Source organism: Barbus barbus, assembly GCF_936440315.1.
Source record: "Barbus barbus genome assembly, chromosome: 15".
NCBI classification, from domain to species: Eukaryota; Metazoa; Chordata; class Actinopteri; order Cypriniformes; family Cyprinidae; genus Barbus; species Barbus barbus.
This window is the reverse complement of record NC_136743.1, coordinates 18,119,403-18,140,442: the sequence shown is the minus strand read 5'-3', so window position 1 is coordinate 18,140,442 and position 21,040 is coordinate 18,119,403. Positions and strand designations below refer to the sequence as shown.

General features: G+C 37.5%; 2 protein-coding genes across 4 annotated transcripts in view; both read left to right on the top strand.

Moving 5' to 3' along the window:
- kcnh2a (potassium voltage-gated channel, subfamily H (eag-related), member 2a) overlaps positions 1-9,216 on the top strand; it is a gene marked incomplete at its 5' end in the record, with an annotated part of 49,131 nt that extends 39,915 nt beyond the window's left edge. The window contains 10 exons of the mRNA XM_079434970.1: positions 997-1,419; positions 1,956-2,352; positions 3,170-3,369; positions 3,522-3,774; positions 5,165-5,358; positions 5,440-5,560; positions 5,644-5,892; positions 7,295-7,490; positions 7,581-7,773; positions 7,860-9,216. Of these exons, the coding sequence (XP_079291096.1) occupies positions 997-1,419; positions 1,956-2,352; positions 3,170-3,369; positions 3,522-3,774; positions 5,165-5,358; positions 5,440-5,560; positions 5,644-5,892; positions 7,295-7,490; positions 7,581-7,773; positions 7,860-8,252 (2,619 nt within the window). The 3' untranslated portion in view covers positions 8,253-9,216. The remainder of the gene's footprint in view (positions 1-996; positions 1,420-1,955; positions 2,353-3,169; positions 3,370-3,521; positions 3,775-5,164; positions 5,359-5,439; positions 5,561-5,643; positions 5,893-7,294; positions 7,491-7,580; positions 7,774-7,859) is intronic.
- A 1,136-nt stretch (positions 9,217-10,352) lies between these two features.
- map4l (microtubule associated protein 4 like) overlaps positions 10,353-21,040 on the top strand; it is a 44,027-nt gene continuing 33,339 nt past the window's right edge. The window contains exons 1-2 of one of the 3 annotated variants that reach the window (XM_079434460.1): positions 10,353-10,438; positions 16,955-17,139. In XM_079434460.1, the coding sequence (XP_079290586.1) occupies positions 16,959-17,139 (181 nt within the window). In that variant the 5' untranslated portion in view covers positions 10,353-10,438; positions 16,955-16,958. The remainder of the gene's footprint in view (positions 10,439-16,954; positions 17,140-21,040) is intronic. The other 2 variants (XM_079434459.1, XM_079434458.1) reach the window with 2 other exon arrangements.

Genomic DNA, 21,040 nt, shown 5'->3' with positions numbered 1-21,040 from the left:
GTGCAGGCTGGTGGTGGTGGTGTAATGGTGTGGGGGATGTTTTCTTGGCACACTTTAGGCCCCTTAGGATGCCAATTGGGCATCGTTTAAATGCCACGGCCTACCTGAGCATTGTTTCTGACCATGTCCATCCCTTTATGACCACCATGTACCCATCCTCTGATGGCTACTTCCAGCAGGATAATGCACCATGTCACAAAGCTCGAATCATTTCAAATTGGTTTCTTGAACATGACAATGAGTTCACTGTACTAAAATGGCCCCCACAGTCACCAGATCTCAACCCAATAGAGCATCTTTGGGATGTGGTGGAACGGGAGCTTCGTGCCCTGGATGTGCATCCCACAAATCTCCATCAACTGCAAGATGCTATCCTATCAATATGGGCCAACATTTCTAAAGAATGCTTTCAGCACCTTGTTGAATCAATGCCACGTAGAATTAAGGCAGTTCTGAAGGCGAAAGGGGGTCAAACACAGTATTAGTATGGTGTTCCTAATAATCCTTTAGGTGAGTGTAATTTATTTGTGTAAAGACAAAGCTACATTTTCAGCAGCCATTACTCCAGTCTTCAGAGTCGCATGATCCTTCTAATATGCTGATTTGCTGCTCAAGAGACAGATCTTATTATCAAAAATAAATGAATAAAGAAATAATCAAAAACACAGTTGTTGCTGTTGTGAAGACTGTGAAACTTGGATGAATAGTAAGTACAAAAGAACAGCATTCATTTGAAATATAAATCTTTTGATCATTTTGATCAGTTTAATGCTTCCTTGCTTAATAAAGTATTAATTTCTTTCAAAAATGGTCAATGATTGTTTAAAAAATGACATCTATGAAATTGTTTATATATGTCATTGTAATTGTCCAAATGCTTTTGCTGCATATTTTGAGCAGAAGCTGTTTTTATCTAAAGCACTTCGACATCTAAACAGTCATAATTCATCTCATAATCTGAAAAGAGCTCTCATTGTGAAGTATATTTCTCCTCAGGTGCTGTCTCTGGGTGCAGATGTCCTTCCTGAGTATAAGCTCCAGGCTCCCCGAATCCACAAATGGACCATTTTACACTACAGCCCCTTCAAAGCAGTCTGGGACTGGGTCATCTTGCTGCTGGTCATATATACGGCAATCTTTACACCTTATTCGGCTGCGTTCCTGCTCAGCGATGAGGAAGAGGCCGCCATGCAGCGCTGCGGTTACTCTTGCAGTCCACTCAACGTGGTGGACCTCATTGTGGATATCATGTTCGTAGTTGACATTGTGATTAACTTTCGCACAACCTATGTGAACAGCAACGATGAAGTGGTCAGTCAGCCTGGCCGAATAGCCATCCACTATTTTAAAGGCTGGTTCCTCATTGACATGGTGGCTGCCATTCCTTTCGACTTGCTCATTTATCGCTCTGTAGAAGATGTGAGTGAAATTATGGGTAATTTTGTTTTTTAAAGGAATAGTTAATTGCTGAAAACTCTTAAGGCCATCGAAGATGTATATGCGTTTGTTTCTTAATCAGAACAGATTTGGAGAAATTTAGCATTATTACATTACTTACTTAACAATGGATCCTCTGTAGTCAATGGGTGCCTTCAGAATGAGATTCAAAACAGGTGATAAAAATCCATCAAGACATTTTTAACTTCCAACCATTACTTCTGGCTTTTTAGTTTTCTATCCATAATATTGCTTTCTCATTCTGACGGCACCCATTCACTGTAGAGGTTCCATTAGTGAACAAGTGATTTAATGCTAAATATTTTCAAATCTGTACTGATAAAGAAATAAACTCATCTACATCTTGGATGTCCTAAGGTTGAGTACATTTTCAGAAAATGTTCATTTTGAAGTATTCAAAGTATTGAACTTGAAGTATTGAACTTTTTTTATTGTGCTGTTATAGCTTCTGCTAACCATCTATTAACCTTTCAATCCTCATTGTTTTGTATTGACAGACGACGACTCTGATTGGTCTGTTGAAGACTGCTCGGCTGTTGCGATTAGTGCGTGTGGCACGTAAACTCGATCGCTACTCCGAGTATGGAGCCGCGGTGCTCTTTCTCCTCATGTGCACCTTTGCTCTAATTGCTCACTGGCTGGCCTGCATCTGGTATGCTATTGGGAATGTGGAGAGGAGCGGCCCGTCTCGGATCGGTTGGCTTGATTCTTTGGGTGAACAGCTGGGGAAGCCGTATAATAAGACGAATCCTGCATCAGGGCCCTCTATTAAAGATAAATATGTCACTGCCCTATACTTCACCTTCAGCAGCCTCACCAGCGTGGGATTTGGAAATGTCTCCCCAAACACCAACTCTGAGAAGATCTTCTCCATCTGTGTCATGCTTATTGGAGGTTAGTGTTTATTCATATGATTTACTTTTTTTTCCAAATTGGGATCCGCATTTGCGTGCTACTGTATGAGGTCCACTAAATGTAATAATAATAAAAAAATTTGAATATTTTTTTTTCTCTGGCATCAATACATCATTTATGTTTACAAAAATGTATGTGTTTTTTGTCCCGTATTGCTCTGCATTTATTTATTTAGGCTGCATTTATTTGATCAAAATACAATAACAAAATAACAGGTTTCTGTTTGAATATATTTTAAATTGTAATGTATTCCTGTCATGGTAAAAGCTGATATTTCAGCTGTCATTACTCCAGTCCATTATGTGGGAAAAATATTCACACACACAAAATCTTTGGATATTCAGGAACCTCTCTGATTGGTGGATGGGGTCCCTGCTGGTCGTAATACACACAAATGACAAAATGGCTAGTTGTTAATGGAGTTTTGCTCATTTCATTGCAAAAATCAACCAGTGCAGTCTTGAAAAATGCAAGCGACTTGTCGTTATTGATGATATTGATATTCATTCATTTCATATTTACATGATTCAGTGATATTTTCAACATTACAGAAAAAAATTTGCAGTATGCTTCAAAGTCTTTACAAAATGAAGGAAAACATGTCCTCCATGAATGTCTATGTACAGTTAGAGTAAACATCTTTTATATTTTTATTTTTCAATAAAACAAAATTTCTGTGGTCTGATGAAAGCCCTACTTATAAAGAATCAATAATATTAAACTTCCCCACAAAACATGATTAGTGGATTAACACACTGCTCTGAAAGAAAATGTTTGTGTGTTGTTTTCTTCACAGCTCTGATGTATGCTAGCATATTTGGAAATGTGTCAGCCATCATCCAGAGGCTGTACTCTGGCACCGCGCGTTACCACACTCAGATGCTGCGAGTTCGGGAGTTCATCCGTTTCCACCAGATCCCCAACCCACTCAGGCAAAGGCTGGAGGAGTATTTTCAGCATGCTTGGTCCTACACTAATGGCATTGACATGAATGCTGTGAGTCACAGAGCCACATACAGAATAGCCCTCTTGTGAACACCTGGGCGTACTCTATTTTTTTCCACTCTGTTTATTTTTGCATACACACATGGCAGAGCATATAAGGTGGTACCATTTGTCACATTAACCTGTGTTTTATCACATTGCAGGTGCTGAAGGGGTTCCCTGAGTGCTTACAGGCAGACATCTGTTTGCATCTGAATCGTACACTGCTGCAGAACTGTAAAGCTTTCAAGGGCTCCACTAAAGGTTGCTTACGTGCATTGGCTATGAAGTTCAAGACTACTCACGCTCCACCTGGAGACACCTTGGTCCATGCTGGTGATGTCATTTCAGCACTGTACTTCATTTCTCGTGGCTCCATTGAGATCTTAAAGGGAGATGTGGTAATGGCCATTTTGGGTAAGTGATAAGTCAAAGCGATGAGGTCAAAAAAATCTGACCATCTCATTGTGATCATATGCATATATCAGGTCATTCCATGGAGCCTTCCCCCCAAAAGACATTCCTAAAATATAAAAGCAGCTATATCTTTTCATCTTTAAAGACCTTTTCAATATTATGAATATATGTAAAATATTATCTAGAATTTGTACACATTCTATAACAGTGACATCTTTTTTCTACCTACTATTGGAATACTTTTGATAACATCAATATTAAATAAAAATAATGTATGGATAAAGCGTTTTTTTAGTTCATATTTGTCAGTCATGTGTCGTGCGTTTCATGTGTTCCCGCCTCATGTGTCCTTATTTGGTTTGTTTCCTGTCCTCATTGAGTGTGATTATTAGTTTATTCCGTCCAGCTGTGTTTTAGTTATTATCTGTGATTATCCCTTGTATTTAAGTCCTGTCTGTTCAGTTAGTTTTTGTCTGGTCTACTCATTACTCCTGGTGTTTCTGTGTGCTTCGCCTCGGTGTTCCTCGTTCCTTCCTGCTGTGTGCACAGTTACAATATTTAGGTGATCACACAGTTTTACATGGCAACATGCTTTAAAAATGAGGGAAAAATGTCTTCCATGAATCTCTGTTCAGTTAGAGTAAACCTCTTTATTTTTATTACACATGAGCTTCAACCAATATGTATGTTGATCTGTTGACTTCATTTTATGTTTTTGATTATTTGTTTTTATTTGGGGGAAAAAAGCATGCTGAATGAACTCTGATGTGAACTTTTGTTTTACAACAGCTCTGATAATATTTAATCTTTGAATATCTTTTCATATTCAAAGACTTTTACCGTGACACTCTTTTTTCTACCCACCATTAGAGTACTTTTAGATATATAAACTTGAGAAGCAATAAATTATTGACTGGTTTTATGGATTATGACTGCACTAATAAATGCAGATGAGAAATGAGAAAGCTATTGTTGTATGGCTCCATCTTGTGGACATTTAATTTTTCCTGCTAGGTTTTTTTATTTTTTTTTTTAATGACACACAGCACCATCTGTTGTTGATGCATAAAAAACATGTTTTCTAAGGATGAATTTGGAATAACATACTAGCATACTGCATACTACTCTTAAGCCGTGGTCACACTAGACTTAGCATGCAAAATTCCTTTGGACCCTCATCAGTCATGGGATGACATCACACTCTGCATAGTCTTTTTAAAAAATTAAATAAATGGAACGAATAGTGTAGTGTGATTGGCCCTTTACTGTTTCTGCCTTATATTGCAAAAATAGAACTGGGTGGAGGTATGAAGTCAAAGTATTTAATGTCTTTTACCTGAGGAAAGATGCATTATGTGACTCAAAATCTCTTCCTTTGGCTTATGTTCAGGCAAGAATGATATATTCGGAGAGCCCATTAACTTATATGCACGTCCTGGAAAGTCAAGTTCTGATGTGAGAGCACTGACGTACTGTGACCTGCATAAAATCCACAGAGATGATATAGTGGAGGTCTTGGACATGTATCCAGAGTTCTCAGACTACTTCTGGAGCAACCTGGAGATCACCTTCAACTTGAGAGATGTAAGCTCGCACATGTCTGTGCTTTGATAGTGCTTTTATAGTAGGTGCACTTCTGAACATGTTTCTTTATCTCCTCAACAGACTAACACTAAAGCTGGGTCAATGAGCAGTGACACTGAAGATTCTGACCATGGCTGTCTTGACCATCAAACACGAAGAGCAAAGCTGTTCTTCCAGTCCAAAAGGAACTCTATCCCACAAGGTAAGAGCAAACACTGTGTGATAGCTTCTAGATTCTTTCAGATTCTTGGATTTAATTTCTACTGCAATTTCTCTTAGTAGCAGATACAGAGAAGACTGAAGAAAATCTCAAGACAACTTCCAGAACTCAGAATTCAAGCAAGCAGCACAAGGATAGACAAGCTGCTCATCGGGACTCAGACATTTTTGCCTCCCAGTCCAGCAGTGATGAAGAGGAAGAGACCCAACGGCCCACTGCGATAGTAGACTGCTCTCAGAGCCGTATGGCTAGTCCCAGCAATGCTAACAGAGGCAAGAACCACAACAGCAGCAACTCTTTCAATGCACTGTCAGGTAGGATTCTGATAATGTGAACTGTGACTAATCTCTTTCCTGTTATTACCGGCTTACTGTCTAATTTACAGTAGGTTTATTAAGTGTTATGTATTTGCTTGTTTACCTGAAAAAAGTGGATTAGGAAAAAAATTGAGGAAAAGAATTACAAAGATCTTAACATTTATGTTCATTTGAATGGCATAACTGGTAACAGGCATAACTGATTTATTTTCAGGTAAGAAGTTAGTTCAGCCAAAAGCTTAAGTTGTCATCATTTACTCACCCTCATGTCGTTCTAAACCCAGACTTTCCTTCATCCTTGAAACATAACTGAAGATATTTTTTGATGAACCCTGAGAAATCTTTGTCCCTCGATTGAACCTCCATTACTAAAAACTTTGATTCTTCAAAAAGTTCAATAAACGATATAAAAGAAATCCATACAAATCGAGCGTTCCATTTTTCTGAAGAGACATTATTGTAATGATGAATTAAAAAGAATTAAAAGCTTTTATTCACATCAACAACACTTATAGCTTATCAAACACGGTAAACCAGAATCTCAAACATGCTTGCATGACATACAAGAACAAACATGATTGGTTCTCGCATGTCAAGCAAGCATGTTTGAGCTTCCATTTTGCCATATTTGATGCGTTGTATGTATGTGTTGATACATTTTTTTATGTGAATAAACATCTAATTAAATCTGTATATAAAATGATTGTTTATCTTCAGAAGTTCATGTGGATTTACGTTACCTATATCTTTCAAGGTTCATTCAAACATATTTTTGTGTTTCGAAGATGAGTGAAAATCTAATGGATTGGGAACAACATGAGGGTGAGGAAATTATGACAGAAGTTTCTTTTTTTTGGGCTGACCTAACACTTTTAAAGGATACATTCAGAAAAAAATTAAAATTGTCACCCTCATGTTGTTCCAAACCTGTATAAGCTTCTCTCCTCTGTGAAAAAATAAATAGCAAAGGTAGTGGTCACTCTTAGCCTAAAGGTTTTGAAGGTTTCAGGCTTCCGAAAGGATGCAGAAGCACCACACAAATATTGTAAAATATAAGTCATTATTCACTGATAATCGTTCAAACCAGTGAGCTATTAACCATTACGACTACTAGATCATTGAGTCGGTGAGAACTCAAGAACCAGATATGATTCATGAATGAATCATTTGGGCTGGTTTTCATTGTATAACCACTTTAACTTCAGTATGTTTTTCACACAAATAAATTTTATGACTCCAGAAGACTCATGGTGCTTGATGCTTGACAGGATATTCTTACAAAATTCAGGTTTGGAACAACATGAGCATGTGTAAATATAATGACCAAATTTTCACTTTTGGGGGAACTCTTCTCTTGCAGTGAATGCACAATTTTGACATTACCCTTATCTTAAATTAGGTGCTCTTTCTGGGGTTTCTAACATCTTCAGCTTCTGGGGGGACAGTCGTGGCCATCAGTACCACGAAGTACCCAGCCACAGCATGTCCTTACCCTCATCTTCGGTGCCCTCTAATACTGTCCTGCACAGTGTTACCCATCGTCATTGCACTGAGGTAGAGAATAGACTGGAAATGATGCAAAGACAGCTCCACCGGTGAGATCCCACTGCAGTAGTGTTATCTTGGCATCCTTCACTCTTTATACATATACCTTGAGTGGTGTTTTTCGTTTTGTTTTTTCAAAGACTGGAGAAGCGCATGTCAACAGAGATGGGGGCCATAATGCAGTTGCTTCAGAGGCAGATGGTGCTGGTTCCACCAGCCTACAGCACTGTGACGTCCCCTATAGAAGCATCTCCAAATCCACCCAAACCAGGTCAAAAACTGGTCCATCCTGTCAACCATTTAGAGACAGAAACACCAGCCATTCTCTCTGAGGTATTTCACAAACTTTCAAACCACCGTCATCAATTTTCATCGAATCTCATACAAGTCTTTAATTCATACTCTTGGATTTTTCCTAGATACTTGACCCCCATGACTTTGCTGACAATCCCAAAAAGTCCAGTGAATGTCTGTCAGGTGCAATGGAGCTCCAGCTCCTGGACTCTTCCTTACAGCCCTCCCCTGAGACTCCTTCTGGGGCTTATATGGGACGATGGCCACATAGCCTAGGCCAAAATGTAGCAAATGTCCCTGATTATCTTACAGCTCACACTGATCACCAACAAACAGTCATAGCTGATCGAGGTAGTTATAGTTTTTTAGATGCGGCGCCTATTGGAACTGTTCACCATCCACAGTCTGGACTGAGGTTAGATTTGGAGTGTTCAAGACGCCTATCATTGCCAGTGCAACATCACGTAGAGGATGATTCCTCAATCCAAAAACGACATGGCTCTAATCCTGGGTGTTAAGATTGAAACTTTTGTTCAGCATCTCAGTGGAAAACAATGTATGCATCCTGATGGACCACAGCAATGTTGGCAGGATGTTTTGAAGACCTTCTACTTCAGGTTCATATTAATTACCTCAGAGGCATCATTAATGTCCCTGTAGTTTGGTACATTTGTGTTAGCTGGTCTAACGGTACTTGTGGTTTTTACCAGCCTCTCACTGAAAACGTTTTATTTCTTTTACGAAAGTGTTCTCGTTATTTTGAGGTGTCAATGTAATGATTTGTATTAGCATATCAATTTTCTTTACAGTGTGGTTTTGTTGAATTGTTTGTTTGGAAGTCTTGGACATATTGTAGCAATGCACTGGAAAGTCCCATCGGAGAATGATTTATTAGGGTTTAAATGGCCATTTGGAAATTTTATCTTAGGTGGAGGAACCCGAATCTCATCTGTAGTAGCTGAAATACCTCAGAGTGAGTGATTCCAGGGAACAACGGTGAATCCTGCTGAATAACATGCCAGTAGTTTACATGACTGAAAGCATGTTTATATCTTTCAAGGCCATCCATTGCACAGATTTTCCCTTGAGAATATGCTATCACTCTAAATATATAATCATCAGTTTGACCAAGGGGTCAAAATGTGTTAAATGTGATTTAGACAGTTTATGAATGAAAATCCATTTTGATCATAATCCATATCATTAGTGCAATTAGTGTTGAAATATACATATATAATCAGTTAGCACTGGTTCATGCCAAACACATCCAGTAGTAAGCCATACTATAAATGTGAAATATATTTATAGGGAATGTGATTTATAGAAAGAGTATAGCTTGGAATGTTCATATGTATTATAACGTAATTTATTGCAATCCTAAATAGGAATATTTATTGTTAGCTTACCATAAATTGATTATTGTGCAGATTTTTTCTCTTATTAACTTATAATCAAATTCTCACTGAATAAATTAATTCACATAATTCACAAGTCTTTTGAAGTTTATGAAACACGTCTCATCTGACTGAATGAAAGAGAACCGTCAACCTTTCCTTGTGTTTCTCTGGTGTCAAAAAATAATGTTTTTCTTTTTCGAAATGTCACCATCTCTGCAGTGCTGCCAGCAAACACCAATGAAATCCATTTTCAAGGCTTTGATTTATGTCAGTGGATTCAATCCATAGAGCTAGAGGGGGAAACTGAAAGTCTCTACCCAATTTCCACTGTACTGCTAAATTAAAACAGGAAGTTGGTGTGAGTCTAAAAGTAATGTGTATCCTTCTGCTCATTGCTACTTCTTGTTTTGCTCTCAAACTAATCTAGAACTGTCCTTTGAAATATCTTTTCAGCATCAAATAAGCATAAGAAAAGGCCCACCTAAACATTTAAAATCGAAACATATCCATACAATAAACACAGTTCAACCAGGCAATATGACTTTGAGACCACTATGTATAACAAGAAGGAAAATACACTGAACTGTTTATTCAAGTTTAGCTCCTAAAAGGAAACTCAGGTTCAGTGTAATAGGAAACCAGCAGTAAGAGACACACCCATTTACAAAAAATAAAGGGAGTCCTGCACTTAGCCTATTATTGTTATATTTTTGTATTTATGCTCCATTAATCATGTTCCAGAACCGGATAAACACAATAGAGGAATTTTGCCCTTCCACAACATTTGATGCTCTTTTACACTCGCAGCATAGTTTTGTAAGGGTGTCATAAATATATGAGGTTACATTCAGGGGATTTTCAAATGCATTTTCGCATAAAGGACAGGAAACTACAAGGGTATCACGTCTCATCGGACAGTCTGATGTTCCTCGATACAATGTCAGACTGGACTGATGCCCAAATAGATCTATTCAGCGCGCTGTTGCTGATGTATTGATTGGCGAATCTCCCTGCCTCTCATCAGTCATCAGCATACTCATTGTGTCCATTAGCTGTCCATCAATACTGGTGGTTGGGGACGCATGTAAGAACCGAGAGGATGCTCAAGTCCAAGAGCAGCACAATGAATATAGTGAAAATAGCGGAACGAGTACAATTTTCCTGAATTGTGATTGGTCGAGGGGAATAAGGGGCGGGGCCTCGCCCTGCGATCACAGAGGCGCACTGTACGAGAGGGCGGATCTGACTCTGCACATCGGCCAACACTACAGCGTACTGAATTTTAAAAACAACAACAACAACAACGGGTAAGTGCACTTTGACAATGTGATTAGCGCTCACAATATACAACCTCACTATAGGAAATGCCTTTGCATTAAAATAGCCTACGCGTAATGAAGACAAAACGAATCGGCGCGCACGCGTAGATTGTGATGCAGTCGCAGTCCCTGCTTGACAAGCGTTAGTTATTATTACATACACGCGAGATAACCATGCGATGTAAATAAAGGGTGTCCATGATTCATCGCTCTTTCGTCCGAAAACGTTCCCAAACACGTCGACCAATCGAGATTTCTTTGTTTGGGCACTGCCGCAGTTTGGATGCTCAGGACAGGTGTCCTCCGCAGCAGCAAACCGAGATAGAAAACTACTCTAGTTACATAACTTCAGTACACTGCCACATATTGCTTCAACATTGTGGACACTGTGGGATGATGAAATCGTGCGAGGTTCTTTAAAGGACGTTTTGAGCTTTACACCCCAAATAAATTGCGAGCGAGAGATGCGACGCGACGCGACAAACCAGAACGCGTCTGTTATAATAAACGAAGCTGATTTGATTGTGCGTTCTAGTCTGTCGCGCCGCAACGCATTGTTCTCATTCATACTGGGTATTTGCGTCGCGTGCTCGGCTCTCTGCAGTGCACCTCTTCAACATGTCTCATGACATGCGTCATGCTGTAAAATGCACAATTCCATTGTGAAATGGAACACACGATCAGTAACCGACGCATGAGGGTCATGCATAGATGTCTGGGACTGTGGGAGACGTTCATACGTGTTAGGAAACGTGGCTATTCCCTCATGGCCTCTTTTTCTCGTTTGATATTCTGAATTGTTGCATTCTAGAGGGACAGAGGAACGACACTTTGACCACACCCCCCTTAAGTCTTATTCCTTATTCAGTTATTGCACGTTATTTCTCCTTCTTTGCACTGTGACTGGCTTTGTTTGTTTTGCATACAGGTCATGAACAAATGCCAGTGGTGTTTATTCAGGTTAAGCTGGTGTGGAGGACAAGGAGGTGTCCTTCTTGAGTCTGTTTTCTTGTCTCTATTTTCTTATTTTTGCATGTAAACCGGGACTAATGTTTAAAGATCGATTCGCTTTTAAATATCAGGATTAAATATAGCAGTGATTAATGCCACAAAGGTTGTTGTCATTCTGCAATTTTTTAAATTTGCCTGACACCATAGTGGGTGTGATTGTGCTTTAACATGTAAATAATCTTAGGTACACAATACACTAGTAAATAAAACATTTCCTCTCAAACAAAAGCCTGTATAAATAGCCTAATATAAAATCACTCTCAACTATTACTGTACATTTTAATTGATGATTTGGTTTTGCAAAACAATCAATATTTGCTTGGTAAACTTTAAACCTGTTCTGATGGATTATGATCATTAATCATCATTTTTATGAGCTGCAACATTTAAAATCTACATAGTACATAATAGCCTAATTGTAGTGATGCTGTTGTGCTTCTGATGGTAGCTGGTTTACACGGTTTCTAACTAGACCAAATTGGGGTCTAGATCAAGCTTGACCTTGATAAAGTTGTTAACAACCCAGCTCCAAAAATCAGCTTGGGCACTGTTAACTGATATTAAAGAAGGATCAAGGTACGCACATCCAAAAATGTCTTGGCCAGGTGCAAGATCAAAGAGTATAATAAAAAAAAAATAGAAAAAAGATCTGCACACTGTTAATTCCCTTTATTCAAAAATTTAAAAGTAGCAACGTTTCGGTCAAAGACCTACATCAGGCAAACACACATAGGCTACATACAAAGGCAACAGCTCAATAAGTACTCAGATTCAAACAGAGTTCCATTGATTACACCTGTTAGCAATCAAAGTAAATCACTTGAACAGCTATAGTATATCACAATTGAGACAAGACAACCAGATTGAACCAAAAATTTAAATACAAACCATCATAGGACAACACTCAAACAGTCCCCCATCCTTTTTATAATTTACAATTACTTGTCCTAGAATTGATCAATGCATAACTATACAACATATTTAGGTACAAATGGAACTGTATCAACAACATTCACCTTTCAATACACAAAAAAATCAATTAGAAACATGAGTTAAAATCAAGTTCTAAATTCAAACCCTTATGAGGAATATAGTAAGCTTCTTTTTTAGTAAAATATTGTTGACATCACTTTAACATGTTCAATTCCAAAACACCTAAGAGTGGACAGGTTATGCCTTTTTGAATTAAAATGTACTGCTACTGGGTTTTTTGATCATTTTTTCTTATACTGCTTGGATGTTCTGCAATCCTAGTTTTTAAAGCACGTTGTGTCTTAAAGCACTTTAAACTGATATGACATTTATTTCAGTGGGGATGTAGACCTTAATTTGACAGTTTTTTTTTTATAGAGCTTACATTAATCTCTTAACTGTCAGCCCAAGTTTACTTCACTATATTACAAATAAATCCTAATCTAATCATGACAAACTATATATTGTTGGAAATATCTAAGACTCAAATCTACCACTGTTTTTTTTTTTTTTTTTTTTTTTTTTTTTTTACAAATTATGTAGGAACTGTAATAGATTAATTTATGACAAGAGTGCACCTCAAAAATCTACATCATAACAGGAGTTCTGACCTTTGTCACAAAAATGTCCTGTAAATCATTCAGTAAATTAAAGAAAAAAATAGTTTTATGTAAATATAGGGTGAATCAACAGTGTCATCATATGTTGCTGGGAAAGGGAAGCTCTGTAAGATGGCATGCTGTTTTCTAGACAGCCGTGATTCTGGGGTGTCAGGTCAGGGCCTGCCGGCCTGTGATGCCCTGCGTCCCGTCATACATAATCTTAATTCCCCTCACTGATGGCCTCTGACTCTAATCCGCACAGACACCCTCCCTCCGCTGTTGTGCTGTGACCATGGGCAGGATGTTTATGGGGGGGGGGGGGCATTTTAGCACCCTCCCCATTTTAGGACGATGATGCAAGCTGAGGATGAGAAACATACAAGATCACATTTTGTTACAAAAATATCAGGTTAGCTGATAATAATGCAACTCTAAAATCCAACTCAGCAGTTTGACAGTTTAAGGTGCCTTATTTTTGGATGTCTCACTTTTACTCAGAATAACTAAGAGACAGACAGAGACTGGTAGCAGCGCAGATACATAAACCCTGTCACAATGAGTGGCAGCCAGTAACTGCATGCTCTGTGGCTTTGGCACACAATGGAACACATTGAGCCAGACCCCCATCCCACGTTCTGTGTGCATTCATAGGAATGGTTGGAATACAGCGTTTACACAGAAACACAAATGGCTGCCAAATGTCAGCCCAGTAGTCTCTTCTCAAAAACTCTTGTGAGCTCGCCATTCTCCTTTAAACCGCACGAGGACAGAGCGTGCGCTTCTGTCAGACTCTGTGTAGATTTTGGAGCAATTGGATTGAGCGACATACGAAGAGACACATCTGGTTCATTGTTGAATCTCTATATTTACACAAACTCAAACAATTTGAATTTAAAAAAATCCCATGAATTTAAGAATGTCCCAGTATTCTTTCTTTTTTACTTTATAGGGATAGTCCACTCAAAAATAAACTGTTTACTCACCCTCATGTTGTTCCAAACCTTTATGCATTTCTTTCTTCTGTGAGGCACAAAAGGATACATGTTGAGGAACATTGTGAACCCAGCATTGAAGCCCACTGACTGTCATTTTACAGACAAAAATATTTCTCAAAATATCTTCATGTTTCACAGAAGAAAGCAAGCCATACAGGTTTGGAATTACATAAGGGTGATTAAATGATGACAGAATGTAATGTTTGGGTGGAGTATTCCACAAGTGTGTCAAACCTGACGATCATGTTCTCCAGCATGATTCAAAGAGCATCTTGTGCTTCAGTGGAAGAAGAACATCTGACTGTCTGTACAAAGAGTCAAATGATCAGTGTTACACATTCACTTACTTGATTAGTGACCTAAAACAGTGCATAATGTTTGCAGAATATAAAACAGTGCAGATTTTCTCTTAATTTAAATGTAATTAATTAATTAACATTTATTTATTAAAATTTTTTAAATCTCAAAACATTTATTTCCAATTAGATTTTCCATCCCCGGGGCTTTATTACAGGGCTTATCCTCTCTGTATAGTAACTATGCTATTTCACTTTAGAAGTAGATTTTTTTTCTAATAATCAAGAATTAAGACAAGTATTTTCTTTAATACAGCCTCAGATGTTCAGTGTAGTCTCAGACTTTTGGATGAACACTGTACTTACTTACACGCATACACCCACCCACAGAGTTCAGGCCTCTTGAATCAAACGGGTGATTTAAGCGAACAAGAGTGTCCCTCCAAAACAGAGAGTGATGGCACTCTGTGAGATGCCACTTTGTGCCAGGGCTGGTGACATCATGCAGGGCGCAAAGAAAAACTGCTCAATCACAGCAGGACACAGGGCCGTGTCAGAGTCAGAGCAGTAAAAGTGCAAGGATGTACCTGTGTCTCATTTGCCACGGTCTGATGAGTAAGCCTTAGGAAACCACACCATATGACCTGCCATATGACATGTTTTTTTTTCTCTCTCTCTCTGGCTTTAATAATACAGTATTGTTATTATTAACCAAATCTGAAACTTAATAAAGATAATTTTTGGTAATTGAAACACAGCTAAAATTAAAATGTAAATACTTAAAGGCATAGTTCACCCAAAAATGATGTCCTTACTACCTTTCTGGGCCTTACGTTTCTGTCTATGGAGGGTCAGAAAGCTCTCAGATTTCATCAAAATATCTAAATTTGTGTTACAAAGTTGAACGAAGGTTTTACAGATTTGGAAAAACTTGAGGGTGAGTAATCTTTGGGGTGAACTATCCCTTTAATCTTTAAAAAACAAAACGAACATTGTATTGCCTTGGAAACTGAAATGAATTTTATATTATTGACATAATATTATTAACTAAATATATGTATTAATTAACATGAAAACTGATCAAGCTAATTGAAAATATTCATATATGCTATAATAGTATATAAACAGTAATAAAAATCACTGATAAGCAAACCAGAATTTGTTTTAAGATCATTCATGAAAATGTGCCTACATATCTAATTATCAACATAATTGAATGGGACGATGAAGAAAGATCTCTGTAAGAAGTCATTTTAAGGATTATAGTAGTCAAGTTTGTTTAGTCAAATGTTTAGTTTATGTTCATACGGGCTAATGTTACTGTACGTTAGTGTGTGGTGCTGTACAGAAACAGCTGATTACAGTAAGTGTTTTGGGCTGATTCTGTGACGTTTGCAGGGGATTCAGTCCGGCTGACAAATACGAGGGGGAATCACTCTATTTCTAATCCCTTCATTTTTTGGACTAGCTGGGCCTCTTACCATCCATCCATATCAGGATATTAACAGAATTACACTTTACATCCATCTACATACAGGGGGATGGGGAAAACAAGGAGGAGTGGAAGAAAATACAAAGATAAAGCTGTGGATAAGTAATAAAAGTGAATAGGAAAGAGGAGATGGATTCTGGGTAGGTTCTGGGGCAGAAGCATTTTAATCCCATGTTTAGCTTTGAACAGACTTGCATAATCACATTAATGTCTGTACTGGATAGATCAAAACCGTTGTGGAGATTTGTATGGCTCTTAACTCATTTGCCCCCCGCTGTCAAAATGCACGGCGGCTTGATTTTTGGTTTGTATGTTCGTCACGCAACATTGTTGCTGCTTTTTGGGCCTTTGTTGAACAGGACAGTGTGTAATTGTGTTAATCTGGGTTCTCTGAATGTGGATAGTGTGACAGCTACAGAAACAATGAGACACAGTTAAACTCATGCGATGGCAAACAAACATGTGCCTTGGGCTAGTGCACAATGACAAGCTCTCTGTCCGTTTCTTTCCCTCACTATCCTTTTCTGAGTTTTCCTTAATTTTCTCTCACTGACACTGTTTATTGGCATAATACCTAGTTGTTTTGTGTGAACTGATAAATTTGAGCAAAGTTGAATTTTAGAATAGTGATACCTGATGTTAAACAGGTTCACATGCTCGTAGTATATAATTGTGTTTTATAGAAGCATTTTCTTTTGTGTTCTGCTGTTTAAAGGAAATCATCAATTTAACCTTTTAAAGTACGATTTATATGGCAGCTGTACATTTGGCATTCAGCCACATCCTTCAAAATCGCTGCTGATCTTAATATGTGGTGCACAGGCAGATGATCAGATTTGTCTAGGTCTGAACATCTGGCCATATCTGTGTGTTGTAAGCCTTCATACGAGAAGTCTTTGAGTGTATGACCCTCTGAGTATCCTAAATTGGTCATTGATTTGAAGATATGAATTGTTATCTATTAACTTTATGAATGTTAGTTGTAGGGATCGAAAATAGGCCATTTGATTATTATAGCAGGATTATCTAGGGCAATATGGAGAGTATGAATATGCCCTTTCGGCTGAATGACTTTTTAATTGTGTTCAGGCCTGCTTTGTTTTCACTGCACGCCCTCACTTTTTTTTTTTCTACAGGAGGATGGACTTCAGTTTACGTGATGCCTTCACAGGTGGGGCATCTAAGGCAACCCAGGACAGCCGGCTGAAGAGGGATTTTGTGGCTGGGTTGGAGGCACAGACCTATGATGATAAAGTGGGCGAGACCGTTGGCAAGACAGACTACCGCCCCCTTCTGGGTGGGATGGATGGCAAAAGGGAAGGTATGTGTTTTTGAATGAGAAGTTTTTCTTAATGTTATTCAATAACAAAATGCTTCCATTGAAAATAAAAAGGATATGATTGTTCAAGGATATTTAATGTCCAAGCAACTTTTTTTTTCTTCATACAATAAGCTTCCAAATGGATTAAAAAACACCATAAAAGTATATCATTTGTGACATACATTTAGAATATGTTACAGAAATTTCAAAGAAGTGCTGTTCTTTTAAATTTTGTATTCATCAAAGAAACAAAATGTTTCACGCTTTCCACAAACATATTAAGCAGCACAACTGTTTGTAACATTGATTAGAATACCCATATTTTTTTCCTTACGCACCAAATCATCATATTAGAATGAATTCTGAAGTATCGTGAGACTGGAGTAATGGTTGCTGGAAATTCACAGAAATAATTAATAAATTAAAATGAGTAATAAATTAAATAATATTTTGAAATATATTTGAAAAATTAAGCAGTTAATTTAAATTTTGATCATATTTGACAATATTACAGGTTTTACTTTTTCAGTGTTTTTTTGTTCTTTCAAAAACCTAAATATCGTCCTCAAACTTTGAATATTAGTGTATTTATTTGCTGCTTATTTTCTTCTTTCTTTTTGTTTAATGCAGATATGTTGGTTATATTGTGTAGTACAATGCAACATTAGGAACAGCCTGTTCACTTTCACTTTTGTAATTTACCATCTTCCTTTTGCATTGGACTGTAATCTGATGTATCTAATCTGAAGTAGATGCTGTTTGTGGTTGTTTATTTGTGTTCCTATCTTCTCTATCTGCCAAAACGTATAATGGCAAGTGGCAGGAGCACATTTTATTCCTTTCCTCTAGTTTCACATCCTGTTCAAGTTGGTTTCATGAGAAAAAATCTCATTGATATTCCAAGGTATTTTGGGTTGCTTTTATGTTTGTTTGTCTAGGACATATGCCTGATCGTGACTGGCAACATCTCAGATCTAAGAATTTCCCCTAAGATAATTTTTTTTCGCCTCGCCAGCCACCTCAAACCATGCTGTCTTCTGCCAAGAACCCTCCAGAGTGAACTCTAGGTTCGGTTAAGCGAACACCATCATTCCTCTTGGGTTACAACCATCACCATTATTTATTTTCAGAAATGTTTATTATTTGCTGGGGCACATTTTTATAGTTTAATCACCTGGTATGCATGAGAGCACTAATAGTGTCTAGGCAACTGAAGAAATATACTAACTTTGGTATTGTTTAACACTGGTGCTTTTTGTTAAGTTAGTCATTGGTAAAACAATTAGAAGCAAACAATTTTAGTAAAGGTCACATAAAGACTGAAATAGCTGTAGGTAGATGAACTTTGATGAAGCTTTTGAGCGTTTGGTTTTTGTAATTGGGCTATCCTTTTATATTTCTCTTTGCTTTAATCATATGAAAGTGTTTGTTTTGTTTTACATGTAAGAGAATATGCAGAAATGTTGACCTTTACAGTATGATATTGCTTGACAGAATGCTTAGACATCAATGCAGCAGGACACCCTCTCAACAACAGCAAGGTTGTATATGTATGTATGTATGTGTATATGTTTGAGATTAAATTTCTGCCTCCATTAAGAGAGAGAAATGGCCATTTATTTGATGTTACTGTAAAGACTTGCACTCTCAGTATGATAAGGCTGCAGCATCTCATGGTTAGCATATAGTAGAAGCTTGTGTTTCTGTAGTAGCTTCTCATCAGATCATTGCTGAAACGGAGATTTTTGTGAGAAATAATTACTAAACGTATATTGTCGGTATTGATAAAACATTATGGCCAGCTAGCAGGCAAGGAAAATATATTTCCTGCCACACTCGTTCCGCTGAAGAGGTTGTGTGAGATAATAAAGCTTGTTTATTGACAAAGTAATAAAGATTTATGGAAATTTTAAGTTGTCTGTTGACAAGCGCTTGGAGGCTCATTTCTAAAGAACAAAGTACAAGTTAAGATGATTAATGAATAACTATGCTGGCTATTACAGGCTGTACAGCTATAACTGGCTATTACAGGCTGTTCAAGATTCAAGATTCAAGATTTTTATTTGTCACATACACAATTATACAGGGTATAACCAGCAGTGAAATGTAGGTGAAGCTATACTGGCTATTACAGGCTGTGCAGCTACTTGGAATCATAATAAAATTAGACTTGAAGTCCATTATCGTATATATTTTCATTAATGTCATTTTTAATATCATAAAATTTTTATATCGTCTTACATCTAATAAAGAACGCACGTCTCGCCTCTGTTCATCAATTTGCACTCGCTACCAATAACCGCTCGCATTAAAATTCAAGGCATTAATGTTTGCCTACAAAACCACCTCTGGCTCGGCACCCCTTTACCTAAATTCAGTACTTCAGACCTATGTGCCCTCTAGATGCTTGTGTTCTGCAAGTGAACGATGCATTTTTGTGCCATCCCAAAAAGGCACAAAACCACTTTCACAGACTTTTTCATTAACTGTTCCCACCTGGTGGAATGACCTGCCCAACTCTATCAGTGCAGCTGAATCCTTAGCCATCTTCAAGAAACGGCTAAAAACACATCTCTTCCATCTTTATTTGACCGTCTAACTCTAGCACTCTCTATTGTAATTTTTTTATCTACCTGTCTTCTTTTTATTTAAAAAACACACACATCTACTCGTTTTCTAAAAAAAAAAAAAAAAAAACCTTGCTATGTGTACTGCGATAGCCTAAACGAGACTTGTCATAGCACTTGCATGTTGTTGCTCTTTTGTTGGTTTTGATTGCTTCTATTGTCCTCATTTGTAAGTCGCTTTGGATAAAAGCATCTGCCAAATGACTAAATGTAAATGTAAACTGAGGAAATTATTGCATTCAGGCAAATTACTCATTATTTCCAATGCCCTTGTCCTATTCTGCTTTCACATGACCTTCCATTTCAAACAGTTGCATGTTGCAGACATCAAGGGTATTCAGCTGGGTTAGAAATTATTATTTTCGTTGAGCAGTATAACATGCAATAAAATAGCAAGTTTATTATTTTTTATATATCGCTCTAATAAATTTTACATGGGTTATCATTTAGTTTTATTGCTCATTTTAGTTGTGAGATCAGTGGGAAGGGTGAAGTTGAAAAACTCATCACTTGTCACAAAATCTAAAAAACAAGCAATCTGTTATCTTATCATATTAATATGATTTATCTTTAATGTGAACTATTAAATCTGTAGTCTTTAAATATACAAAAATAGCAACCTTGGTTGTTATTTATGTCTAGTTGTTATTGAAATAAGTTTGTGTCAACGGAGTAGTTGGTATATAAACATGAATTACTAAATAAAGGAAAATAATTAAAATTACATTAAGTAGATTCAAGTAGAATTGTTTTGTGTATCATTTCAGTGTGCTTTAAAAGAATACTCCACCCAAAAACGGGTCATCATTTATTCCCCCTCATGTGAATTCTAAACTGTATGACTTTCTTTCTTCTCTGGAATACAAAAGAGGATATTTTCAGAAATGTTTTTGTACAGTGGAAGTCAGTGGGGTTTAATGATATTTGGTTCCAAACGTTCTTCAAAATATCTTCTACTTCAATAATTAGCTGTTTAGTTTTAACAATATTTCTGTACAAATTGTGTAGTTTATCTATCATGTTTGTGCTCTTTTGTAACCATATTGCATGTTAGAGACTCTCTGGTTCTTTGACTGTGCTGCTGGTACTCACAGTACAGCACTGGTTTATGACGTTATGTAACCGATGCTGTGCTGAATAAGATGTCTGCTCCCCCCTTAAACTGCAAAAGGAGGCTCTCTACCACAGCGTGACTTGGCAGTCTGCACCTCCAGTGCCCTAATGTCTGGGATAAAAGTGACTATTTTTAGTCCCTCTTCCATTTTTTGGCTTTT